The 12,115-nt window shown below is 36.6% G+C and overlaps 1 protein-coding gene and 1 pseudogene across 1 annotated transcript; one reads left to right on the top strand and one right to left on the bottom strand.

Moving 5' to 3' along the window:
• Nucleotides 1-99: 99 nt before the first annotated feature.
• LOC130745376 (disease resistance protein RPV1-like) lies at nucleotides 100-6,798 on the bottom strand (annotated as a pseudogene).
• A 2,829-nt stretch (nucleotides 6,799-9,627) lies between these two features.
• On the top strand, nucleotides 9,628-11,909 carry LOC130745375 (40S ribosomal protein S3-3). The gene is made up of 6 exons (XM_057597579.1): nucleotides 9,628-9,783; nucleotides 9,875-10,022; nucleotides 10,099-10,270; nucleotides 11,050-11,104; nucleotides 11,191-11,322; nucleotides 11,438-11,909. Exons 1-6 carry the CDS (start codon nucleotides 9,754-9,756, stop codon nucleotides 11,612-11,614), a joined length of 714 nt encoding a protein of 237 aa, XP_057453562.1. The 5' UTR covers nucleotides 9,628-9,753; the 3' UTR covers nucleotides 11,615-11,909.
• The last annotated feature ends 206 nt before the right edge of the window (nucleotides 11,910-12,115 follow it).

Genomic DNA, 12,115 nt, shown 5'->3' with positions numbered 1-12,115 from the left:
GTGCTTCTTCTTCCACTTCACTTGACTCTAAGTCCCATTGAACTATGGTATGCAGAGTTTATAAAACCCAAGACTCGTCTTAAAGGTGGAAAGTTGATAGAAACCAGAAAATTAGCAGTAGTTTATTGATAGAACCCTAATTCCCAATTGGGGATTAGGGGAAAGATACATGAGAGAGATACCAAACACCCTCTCTAACCCTAGAAAGAGAACCACTTCTCTCTCTAAACCCAATTCCTAACTGAATACAAAGATACCCCTAATGTTCACTCACCTCTCTTATTTATAGGCAACATGCCTTATACCTGTCTAACTAACTTCCTAACAACTAAAAATTCCTAACTAACCCTGCATTCCTATCAAAAGTACATACTACCCATCTGCAGCTATTTCTAATACAATATACAAAGATATTCATTCATACTCAATTCTCCAATACATGCACATTTTCGAAAGATACAAAAAGCGAAAAAATGGATTTATGTGACTGCAAGCAAGACATCAAATAGAAAAAGTTGTCCATTTTCAACTCAGCACTTGTACCGGTGAGAATTCAACAAGTAAAGCCATATTGTAAATTTATTTTGCTGTTGATCCTCTAGAAGGGATAGACTCTAACAACCAGAAGAGGGATTCACAGCCTCCAGTTGGTAGAGTTCTATGCACATTGTCCTTTGATCACCAGGAAAATAATCCTTTTCACCTAAACAGATAATGTGGTATGTAACTTCTGAATCAATGAGTTTAAATGCATCAAAACAGTTCCTGCCCCATCATTACACCATGGTCCACTCTAACTGCCAACCTTAAAAAAAGAGTAACAAGATTAACAACTCAATCAAAAATTTGCCAAGAGAATTTTACTTCTATTCATAAAAATTGTCTGATACAGTCCATTTTCTCCCATGCCAGCAAGAGAGAAGAAATATAAAGAATAAAAGAAAAGAGTGACTGCAATATCATGCCAAATTAGACTAGTGAATGTTTCATCAGAAATGCGAGTATGTGGAAAATGATATTGGGATAAATTCTAGGAAAACAAAACAATAGACAACTAGTGCAGAAAGTTACATATGTAGTCCTTGTCTATCATCATACTTTTCGTGATAAAGTTTTCTGACAGCTTAAAGAAGAAAGAAACATATTGCTATGCTTTTGGATAGTGTAATTCTATGTTTGGAGTTTATAAAACCCTGTGACAACTTCTGTTGTAAATTACTCCTTGATCAGAGTGTGTTCTATCAAGCACCATTTGGAGGATTTTTTGTATGGAAAAATATTAGTGGACACCAGAAGCCTATAAAGTGTATACAGTTTAAATAGAAGAAGACAGATAGGAAAAAAGAGAGAAAAGTGAAAAATGTAATGGATTGTGCTGAGAAATAAATAGAAAAGTTAGGTGGATAACATATGAACTTAACACTGGGTGTCTAAAAATCATCACCGTGGTTCTGATATATCAAGTTAACCTGCAAAACCCAAGAGCCAAGATCTAGATTCCACCATGAGTTCTGAGTGTGACCCCTCTGAATAATCAAGGCCAGGGTTAGGTACCTAGCTTCCAACAGTGGCTACTGTCTGTGAAATCTGAGTCAGCAGCTGCCCATGCAACCAACTTGAATACAAAGGATGTTGAGTGAAAACAATTCCTGATATGACATGGATAATGGCTAACCGCGCAAAGGAGTGATACTTGATGCAACTCTTGTTCCGCAAACACCAAAGACTCCACAAATCTAAGAAGAGAGTTGAAATAAGCATCAGATTCAAAATTTAGCATCATAAATATCAAAGAAATGCAGATAAAGGGGGAGGGGACCCAAAGCCCTGTTAAACATGACTTAAAATACTTAACATGTCTATATTTAAAGTGCAATTATGAGAACTTAAGTTCATAATTTAATGTTAACCATGTCTACTTACATTGAAATATAGACTTCTGAGATTAAATCAAATTCTTCATCTTCAACCGTACGAAGGAAACACAGAGGATGGTGCTAACCACAATTTGCTTCCATTTGCTAAAATAATCAAACAATTCCATTTGCTGAATGAAATTATGATACCTCAACGTGTTAACAGGGCTGACTCCAAACCCTCTTAACTTCTGCTCTCGACCCTCTCCATATTTTTCTGCCCATGCTGCAACCTTGATTTTAAACCTTGTCTGATTTTTGGCTGCACTAGATACGTAGCGGGAACATTTTTTGTTGTATATCAGGCACACATGATCTGAATAAATAAATGAAGCCTTTGAATAGCTGCCCTCTGTCAAGTTGATATTGAAACTGCCCTTTTTACCATCACACCCACCATCAATTATAGTGATTTCAAATTTAACTGAAGTAAGATGGTCTTTTGAGTCCTTAGGAAGAATGAAGCAAAAAATGAAACCTAAAGGAGAGAGTTGATCTAGAGAGAGATCAATAATCATGTCATCCTTTGTTGACTCATACTCCAACCACTTTGGAACACTGCATCCTGGATACACATACACTGATTGAAAGTCATATTCAGCTATGTCATGTCTATAGTTTTCAATGTAATCATCGTGTTCTCGAATAGAAGAATGTTGATGTATAAGTTTCATCAAGTTTATTTGTGCATTCAACCCAATATCCCTGAGTGAACGTTCATCCAAGTTCAAGCAATTCAAGAACTGAACCATTTTCTTGTTTTCCTTGAATTGTTCAGCAGCCGTTGAAGGGAAGAATACTGTCTTCAGTGATTTGCATGCGATGGCTGATAGGGTTTCAAGGGACAGCGGAAGCTCTGGAATTGACAGAAGGAAAGAGCTTCTACTTAACTCTAGACTTCGCAATCTTGTAAGATTCTTGATGCTTGAAGGTAAGCTCTCATATTGGCTGCCGAATAAACTCAGGGTTTCTAGCTTGCTTTGACATGCAAAAGATGAAAGCAATGCATTGGCAGGAATACCCGACAAATGCAGTTCTGTTATATTCTCTGATGTCACAGACAACTTCCTTAGACTCTTGCAACTTGTAAGGTCGAGATGATATAGGGAGCTTAAACGGGTATCACTTGTAAATTCGAAAATGGACATGCACCCTAGTAGTTTGAGTTTATGAAGCTTGTTGCGAGAGTAAATAGATGGATGGATAGTCTTTAACTTAAGACAAAGACTAACATCTATAACCTCGAGATTTATAGCTTTTGAGAAGTCTGGCAATTCCTCAAGCCAAATGCAAGCAGTGAGTTCAACTTCTTTTAAATTAACCAAGTTCTGTTACAAAATGAAGAAATCAAACATAAGCATAAGTCGTCAACTTCTTATTCCTTGAATTAAAAAAATAATTTAATCAGAAGAAGACACATATATTCACCTTCACTCCATGCCAAAGATTTTGCATACGGCCAGATGGTAACTTCAATATAACCAGATTTTCAGCAGAAAAATTTTCTGGCAAGGATGGTAAAGGGTAATGCACCCAACGAAGATATTTTAGATTAGTTGGCAGCAATTTTAACCCATCAGGAAAAAGATCTGGCCACACTCCACCCTGTCCTCCAAGGTCCAGAAATTGTAGTTTGCTCGTCTTAGCAAATAAGTAAGGGTTTAACTTCAGATTCCCAATTAGAGAATAGTCTGTCTTTATGCTTCTAATAGCCTCAGTCCCCTGCCTGCCATGAATAGAGAACAAAATTTAAACACCAACAAAAGCCACACTTCTCATATAAAATACAGTCAGATATGAACTAAAGATGACATATATTCAATTAGGAGTCTTACCTTGTTATTTTTCAATACTTCATATATGTCATCAGGATCGCACAGTCGACTGCGGCATTCCGGGTCCTCAGATTCTAGGCGAACAATCTGCCGACCCATTTCTTGAATAATGTCATGCATAGACACAATATTATCTTCAGAAATAGTCATAAGAGCTCTATCGTTTAGCCTTTCTAACCCAACAGCCACAGAATTATCACTTTCATGACCTTTCAATAGCATTTTTAAGTGGCTCACTTTCATTTTCAAACCATTGAAGAAACATGCAATATCTAAAAGAAGTTGTTGCTCTTTGCAATCAAGATCATCATAGCTTAGTTTCATTAAATCATGAACTTTTTTCATTGGCATTTTTGTAAGCTTGTCTAGCTGACTTTCCCATACTTCCTTATCTTTTCCACAAAGAAGACGACCCAAAACTTTAAGAACTAATGGAATGCCTTTGGCATAATTGACCACCCTTTGTGATAGATCATAATACTCCATTTCAAGATGACTTTGGTTAAAGGCATTCAAATTGAAAAGCTTAAGTGCTTCACTAGAACTCAATGCCCCAACCTGGTATATATCATCAACTTTGTTAGAAATAAGTACTTGCTTATCTCTAGTTGTTATAATTATTCTACTTCCTGGCCGAAGCCAATCAAGAGTTCCAAATATATTTTCAACTTGATCTGTATCATTCACATCGTCAAGAACAATAAGAATCTTCATACGACCAATCCTTCTTTTCATAGAATTGGACAACCCATTTGGAGTGTCAATTTTCACCTCTTCTCCTAATAGTGTAGAAAAAAGTTTTTTTTCAAAGACTTCATTCCATCTTTTTGTAATTCCTCCTTTACCTTTTCTAAAAAACAAGAACCTTCATACTCATAACATTTTCTGTTAAATATTTCTTCTGCAATAGTTGTCTTGCCGATGCCGCCCATACCCCAAATTCCAATAACACGCACATCTTTCGACTCTTGATATAACAATGATACCAACTGTGTAATTGGTTTTTCAATTCCAATAAGTCCTTTTGTGTTAACTGGATGCTTACTCAACCTCATCAACACAAGGTTGATAATTTCTTCAAGCAGATCAGCATCATTCCTAAACAACAAACAGAGAGAGAGAAAAAAATGTATGAATTTAAAAGCATTACTATCACTCTCGTAAGGTTGAAAGTTCATTTCAAAAAACAAAAAAAAGGTTGAAAGTTTTTATTGAGGAGTTCAACATCAATAATAAATCATTTGTGGCTACTATAAGTTAATGACATCAGGTTGTCATGGAAGACGGTATCAACCCGTGTTAAAAACCATATTCATGTCAGACTTTTAATATGATGAACTACCATAGAGAGTATAAGGCTTATGATTTGAAAATTTGAATGTATTTAACTGTTTTTCTTAGCTCTGATTTAACCACTAAATTCAATAAACCAACAAAGCATGGCTAGTCTGATCTAATCGTAGTCTGAATGAATGAGTTTCAGCATTAACTAATACTTGAAGAAGTAATTATATAATAACTAGTAAGTGTACATTAAAGTTTTAAAACCAAACTAGAAAGTAGATACTAGCTTTTGATAATATGCCTATGTAACAACTAACGAGTAGATAGCTAGGAAATATTGAAAATTTATGGTGAGAAAACTTACCGAAAATCTAATGACTTAATTCCTGATAAATTAGCAGATTTATTTAAAGATTGTCTCCAGATCTGTACCCTGGGCAAATTATACTTCTTTTCGTGTTCAGTGAGTGCGGTTTCATAAGTCTTCCTTTGATTTCGCACATCTGATGGGTCTACCTTGTAGAAAATAGGTATTACAATCTGTCCATGTTTCTCTTTGCAGTCAAGTATTGTCACAAGTTCTTCCAAACACCAATGTGAAGAAGCATAGTTTTCTGAGAATATGATCAATGAAATGAATGATCCTTCAATTGCTTCAAGAAGTGATGGTGATATATCATCTCCTCTCTTAAGTTTATCATCTACGAAGGCATTTATTTGCTTTTGAGGAAAAGCCTTAGTCAAATGACTAAGAAAACTATGATGGATGTCCTCTCCTCTAAAGCTTACAAAAACATCATACTTTATTTGAGGGGTGTTGTTTGACTTTAGTTGTGCTGCTACACCCTTCAATTTGTCAAAAAGTATTATTATATTCAATATAAAAACTAGGATGTGATTAGTATAACCAAAATGAATGAAAACGGAAATGCCATCAGCGATGAGGCAGCAGTTATATGAGCTTTAGATCAAAGTCAGATCCTATAAGGGAAACAGTAATCACCTTTGCGACCATTTTATTGATAATTTCTTTCTTCTCAACTCCTACTGCAGTAGGCAACAAGTTAAGTGGGCGGTTTGAAATTCGCTGAAGAGAAGGAATTGCAAAAAATAACATTAAAACAAATTGAAGGAGAAAGTGAAGCATAGAAGATAAATTAACAAAGCAAATGTTAGTCACCAGCTATGAAGTTAGCAGGATTTGATAATATATATATATATATATGTTCCTTTGGTTTCATCTGCTACTTTTGCTTTCATCAACAAGATAATTGAATCTTGAGTACATTCCACATACCTTATTTATACCAGAGTCCCATAAGGGCCGCATTTCCAAGTTAGATGCTCTAGCAACAATTCCTTCCGCCAATGCCTCATTTCCAGAAGTCCAACATTGTCTCTGGGTAAATGGATATTAATAGGAATAGAAGAATTAGAGGCAATTCTAAGTAGGTACAACTTAATTATACTAGCCATATAAAAAAGATTTCTTTCCCTTCTCCCAAATTGGCCAAACTTGAAAAATTAAAACCAATTTTCGAACAGAATATGGAAATAAAGCAGAGACAGAGAAATACAGCATGTGTTATTTGAGAAGCTCCGGAAGAATATGCCATTGGATTGGAACAAGTGATGATCCTTCTTGGTTTCTACAACCTTCAATCTCACAATAAGAGAAATCTGATTCATTCAACTCTAGCTACTCATACATGTTGCTTGGAGCATTGGATTTGTGTATTGAATTATTGATTTGTATTAAACAAATGATAATGTCAACTCTATTTAAACATAAAATAATTCAAGCAAATATCATATTTGTTGGGATCATATGTATATGTATGAGCCATGTGAGATCACATGCAATTTGTAATGGTGAAGAAGAGGAACTTGAAAAATGGGCACAAATTGGGTGTTAGTGAAAAGTAAAAGTAGTTTTGTTTCTTACCAAGTGCAGTTCCCACTCGCACTCTTCGCCCAATTTTTCCCGTTCGAAGCTCCATCTATCTAGCCTTTACTCTCTTTGGAGGAACAAGCAACAACCTCATTGTCTCCCTCCCACTCCTCATTGTTTCTTTTATTTTATCAAAAGACCAATATGTACTCCACACGGTGTATTATGGAAAATTATTTAGAGATCTGAATCCAATGCAGACATCCAATCAAACAAGATCAAAATCCTTTGTCATACTCATCCAAATAATTGGATTTGGTTTTTCATAAAAAAATTCGTAAGTTTTAGTAACCAACATTAATGTAATAGATGAAGTTCGCATATAACTTGCATTTTGTGAAAATTAAAACCAATACTTATGGATTTTGTTTAGGTTAAAAACCACCACTAATACACAAAACCGTCACAAAATAAACAATGGAAGTTAATTTCATATATTTCACTAATGGTTGAGAGCCGAGACAAAAAACTATGTAACTTTTTAGTGGGATCAAATCCAATTCACCTTTATTTTAAAAACATATTTAATCTTAGATTCTTACTTTCAAAATATAATTCAAGAATTTTTTAAATCACTTTAAAGAAATGCATAGAACAAAGCACTCCCCACACCTCCTCCTTAGAAACAGGCAAAGAGAGACAAGTTTGCGCCTCAACACTAAGCTTTTTTTTTTGTGCCTCGGAAAACAAAACAAAGAAACAAGAAACTAAGACACAGCCAATTTATCCCTCAATAGAATGATAGCCAATTATGGAGGAGGATAATTTAGCTCTATAACACCAGGAATGAGAGACAAAGCTCCATGTCTAGCTAACCAATCAGCAGCAGTGTTGCAATCCCTTTGAGTCCATGCCAGAGTGATCCTCCAATTCCTCTCCCATCATCTCTTTAATTTCCTTCAAAACTGCAGCATGTTCATGACGGTTAACGCGACTCATATCAACCAACACCTCATTCAGATCTTGACAATCCGTTTCACACACTATCTTTCTAATTCCATGCCCCCACGCCAAACGGAGACCATCTCGCAAGGCCAAAGCCTCCGCAAGAAACAGAGAGCCCTCAGATTGAGAGCTAGTAAAACCAGCAATCCAATTTCCTTGGTTATCTCTTAGGATTCCGCCACCACCCATGTTATTCACGTCTTCCTTGTAGCTTCCATCAGAGTTTAGCTTTATGAAGTCTTGTGAAGGAAGAGACCAATGCAACTGGAGAAGCTGACCATCCCCTTTATTGTCATATCGAACCAGCTCATCATGCTCATGGCTAAGCTTCTGCCAAGCTAGTTGGAACGGCCAAGGTTGAGGATCAAGAATCATGTTATTTCTCCACTTCCAGCAACCCCAAACTCCTGCTAAGAACTCCCTTGAATGGCTACCTTGTGCCTGAGTTTTGATCCAATCCTGCAAGTTATTCGACCTGAAACTTCTCCATCTCCAAGCTCCCAATTTCGCCCATAGTTCACTCGAATGGGGGCAGTCCCTTAAACAGTGTAGGCAGTTTTCCACACCCAAGGAGCAGCGAGAACACGATTCTGTGTCAACTAGATGGCAACGAAACCTGTTAGCGTTAACCGGGAGGCCTCAACACTAAGCTTTGAACAAAAGAGATCCTTCAAACTAAGAGGAGTCACTCCACTAGAAGTGCGAAAATATATTATTTAAGAAAATAAGGCCTTCTGAGTGAAGGATCTCGTCATCAGTGCACTCTTCTCCATCAGGAAGAATGAGGACATAAATCGTATTGCTTATGTGTCTAGCCATAGCTTGCAAATGGAATAATTTATTATTCTAATTGCCTAGTCAAATATGATTCTTCTAGTTCTCTTGAAACGACACCTTGCTTCAAAGTTGGATCAAGTTCTTTGTTCTCTTATATGGTGGGTTCAATGTTCTTATTGAATTTACACCTATAGGATCTCACCTGAGGATCCTCAACATTTTGAGTGGATGTATGATGCTACTCGAAAGTCGCTCATTCATTAATCACAAAAGATGTGCATCAGTACAATATGGTAAATATTGATTATGCAAGTGGAGTGACTCTCCATACTAAAGAGGTCGCATACGTTTGGAATACATGCCTATATGTGTTCTTTTCTATTCTAAGAAGAATTAATAACTTATCAATTTAATTTTTTAAAATAAATTTATTTAACTACATCCCTAAAATTTGCAATGCACAATATTTTGATTCCTATCAATTTATAATTAATGATATTAATTTATTGTGCTGGAAAAAAACTAATTGTTTGGCAAAAAATTAGTCTTAGGTAGAGCTGGATAAGCGGGTCGAAGTCCGCGGGCCGACCTGCGTGACCGTAGACTATAGCCTAGAAAATAGAGGACCGCTAAAATGCGGGCTTATGCGGGGCGGGCTAACCCAGCTCTCATGGCCTCTAATTGTGGATACTTTGGTCAAGAAAAAAACTTGAAAAGATTTAATTCAAAAATTTATTTTAAAAATCAAATTAATAAAAATAGTTTTAATGTATGGTTTTTTAACATGAAAATCACTCATGTACCAAGAAAACCCAAACATTACTCAACGTAAAAAAAAAAACATAAACATTACTCGGCAAATAATCTGAACCGCTGAATATGAATCCGTAAAACAACAGAAACCGTTGGATCAGCATCCCCCACTACATATGAATACCCCTGATTCTCATTTCTCTGCGCCTCAACTAAAATTAGGGTTTAGAGTGAGTCCAGTATCTCAGATCTCGCGCCTCTTCTCTCTCCACCTTCCTTCTCATTCGCGACAATGGCAACCCAAATCAGCAAGAAGCGAAAGGTAAATTCAACTTCCCCTTCGTCAATTTCCTTCTCCATTCCAATCCACGGTTTCCGACTCTGATCGTGTGTTTGCACTTTGCATTGTTCAGTTTGTCGCTGACGGCGTCTTCTTCGCTGAATTGAACGAGGTTCTGACACGAGAGCTCGCTGAGGATGGATACTCTGGTGTGGAGGTTAGGGTTACCCCGATGAAAACCGAGATCATCATCAGAGCCACTCGAACTCAAGCCGTTCTCGGTGCGTTTCGATTTTTGAACTCTAGATTGTGGTGGTTATTGAATCTGATTTTGGGGTTTTGGTTTTTTGTGATTAGGTGAGAAGGGAAGGAGGATTAGGGAGCTTACCTCTGTGGTGCAGAAGAGGTTTAAGTTTCCTGAGAACAGTGTTGAGCTCTATGCTGAGAAGGTTAATAACAGGGGGCTTTGTGCTATTGCCCAGGCTGAGTCTCTTCGCTACAAGCTTCTTGGTGGCCTTGCTGTACGGAGGTATGTGCATACATGCATTAGCAAAATTAATCTTATTGGTTTATGGTGGCTGTTTCAAATGTTGTATCTATCTATTTGATTAGGAACTACTATCATTGTAGAATTTCTGTGTCTGTTATATTGATTTAAGTTTTGCTAAACATGATTTTATCTGTGGTAGAAAGAATTTTGCTTGTTATTGTAGCATCAGGGTTATCAGTTTTGACTTGGTTAGGGAATGTATCAATGGAACACTCATTGAACTAGTGAGTCGCGAGTAACTGGTGTATGTTGAAAAATTATAAGAAGTTTATAGTGAGCGCTAGTATTGTTTAACAAGTTAATACTTGAAATTGAAACCCATTTCCATCACAGTTACCTATCTAAACAACCTACAAAGAAGATTTTACAAACAAAAGGTCACAAATAAGTTGAAAACATCATCAATACAACCTTTTTCAATTCTAATTATCAGCTCGGACTGGCTATTTGACAGGGTTTCTGGCCTTACTGGTTCGACCAGCTTGTTTAAGCTGAGTTTGAAAATGCTGTATTGTAGTATGTATATTGTTTGTGTGTCACTGTTTTTTCCTTGTAATGGGTTTCTGCTGTATTTGTTTATATTTCACCATGTTGGCTGGTAGTTTTTAAATTTTCTGTATTTTCACGACCTCTTTGTATTGTGGACTGGTAGTTTTTAAGATTTTCCCATTTTTATTTGCATCAATAGTTCAATACAATTTTTATGTGTTTTGTGGGAACATTAAGAATTCTTCCATGTCTCAAACCATTTGTTGCAGGGCTTGCTATGGTGTTCTGAGATTTGTTATGGAGAGTGGCGCGAAGGGATGTGAGGTTCGTTCTGTTGCAGCAGCTCTGAACTACTGCTATTATTTGCTTTCTTTAATGAGTTGGTGGTAATGGTCGTTTGATTTGAGCAGGTCATAGTCAGTGGAAAGTTGAGAGCCCAGAGAGCTAAATCCATGAAGTTCAAGGATGGATACATGATTTCTTCTGGGCAGCCAGTCAAGGATTACATTGACTCTGCAGTGAGACACGTGCTACTCAGACAGGTTTGCTTCTTTTTTGTAGATGTCTGATAGAGTTTTTTTTTTGTTGCCAACATTCATCAATTGTATTATCATGTGTTGCGATGGCATTGATGAAATTTCCTTTACCATCTTATAGGGTGTACTTGGTATTAAGGTGAAGATCATGCTTGACTGGGATCCTAAAGGGAAACAGGGTCCTAAAACTCCACTTCCTGATATTGTCACAATCCACACTCCAAAAGAGGAGGACGAATACATCCGACCTGCTGCTGTTTCGGCGGAGGAAGTTGAGGTCCCAGTCGCAGTTGCTTAAAAGGTTTTTATTTCTCCGGAGTAGTAATTCACAGTAGCTGAGTGGCTGGATTTTGTTTATGCTATGTTTCAAAACCTCATCAAAATTTTGTAGTTTCTCAACTGTTGTAAAAGTCGTTATACTTGGGGTTGGTTACAAGGATTGCATTGATTGTTTTTTTTTCATTACCTTAAGCAGTTAGAATTTTCAGTGCGTTTCATGGCGTTGATTTGTGAAATTCGTTCCTTGATGTGTTTGGATACTAGTTCAGTGAACGCAAATATAATTTAATATGATTCTATCAGAGACTTGTTCATTTTTTTGTCTCTACGCGAGTGTTAACTTCCGTTCACTTTAGATGGTATTCAAAACTGTATGTAAATTTACATCTAAACAAAAGCTTAATGAACCATGGATCTTCTTTCCAAAAGTTCATTCTTTGACAGTGTTTTGGTTTCTCATCCTGCACTCTAGAATTGCATAAATGAGCTAGACACTCTTACTGGCAACAGCTTAAAATAC

The sequence above is a fragment of the Lotus japonicus genome, chromosome 3 (assembly GCF_012489685.1).
Source record: "Lotus japonicus ecotype B-129 chromosome 3, LjGifu_v1.2".
Classification (NCBI taxonomy): domain Eukaryota; kingdom Viridiplantae; phylum Streptophyta; class Magnoliopsida; order Fabales; family Fabaceae; genus Lotus; species Lotus japonicus.
Note: the sequence above shows the minus strand (reverse complement) of the source record. Positions and strands in the feature narration are given on the sequence as shown.

Excerpts from the sequence above, each read along its gene's own strand:
- LOC130745375 (XM_057597579.1), top strand. The coding sequence starts at position 9,754 with ATGGCAACCCAAATCAGCAAGAAGCGAAAG. Across the intron at positions 10,271-11,049 it reads GGTGGCCTTGCTGTACGGAG|GGCTTGCTATGGTGTTCTGA; the intron begins GTATGTGCATAC and ends CATTTGTTGCAG. Across the intron at positions 11,323-11,437 it reads GACACGTGCTACTCAGACAG|GGTGTACTTGGTATTAAGGT; the intron begins GTTTGCTTCTTT and ends ACCATCTTATAG.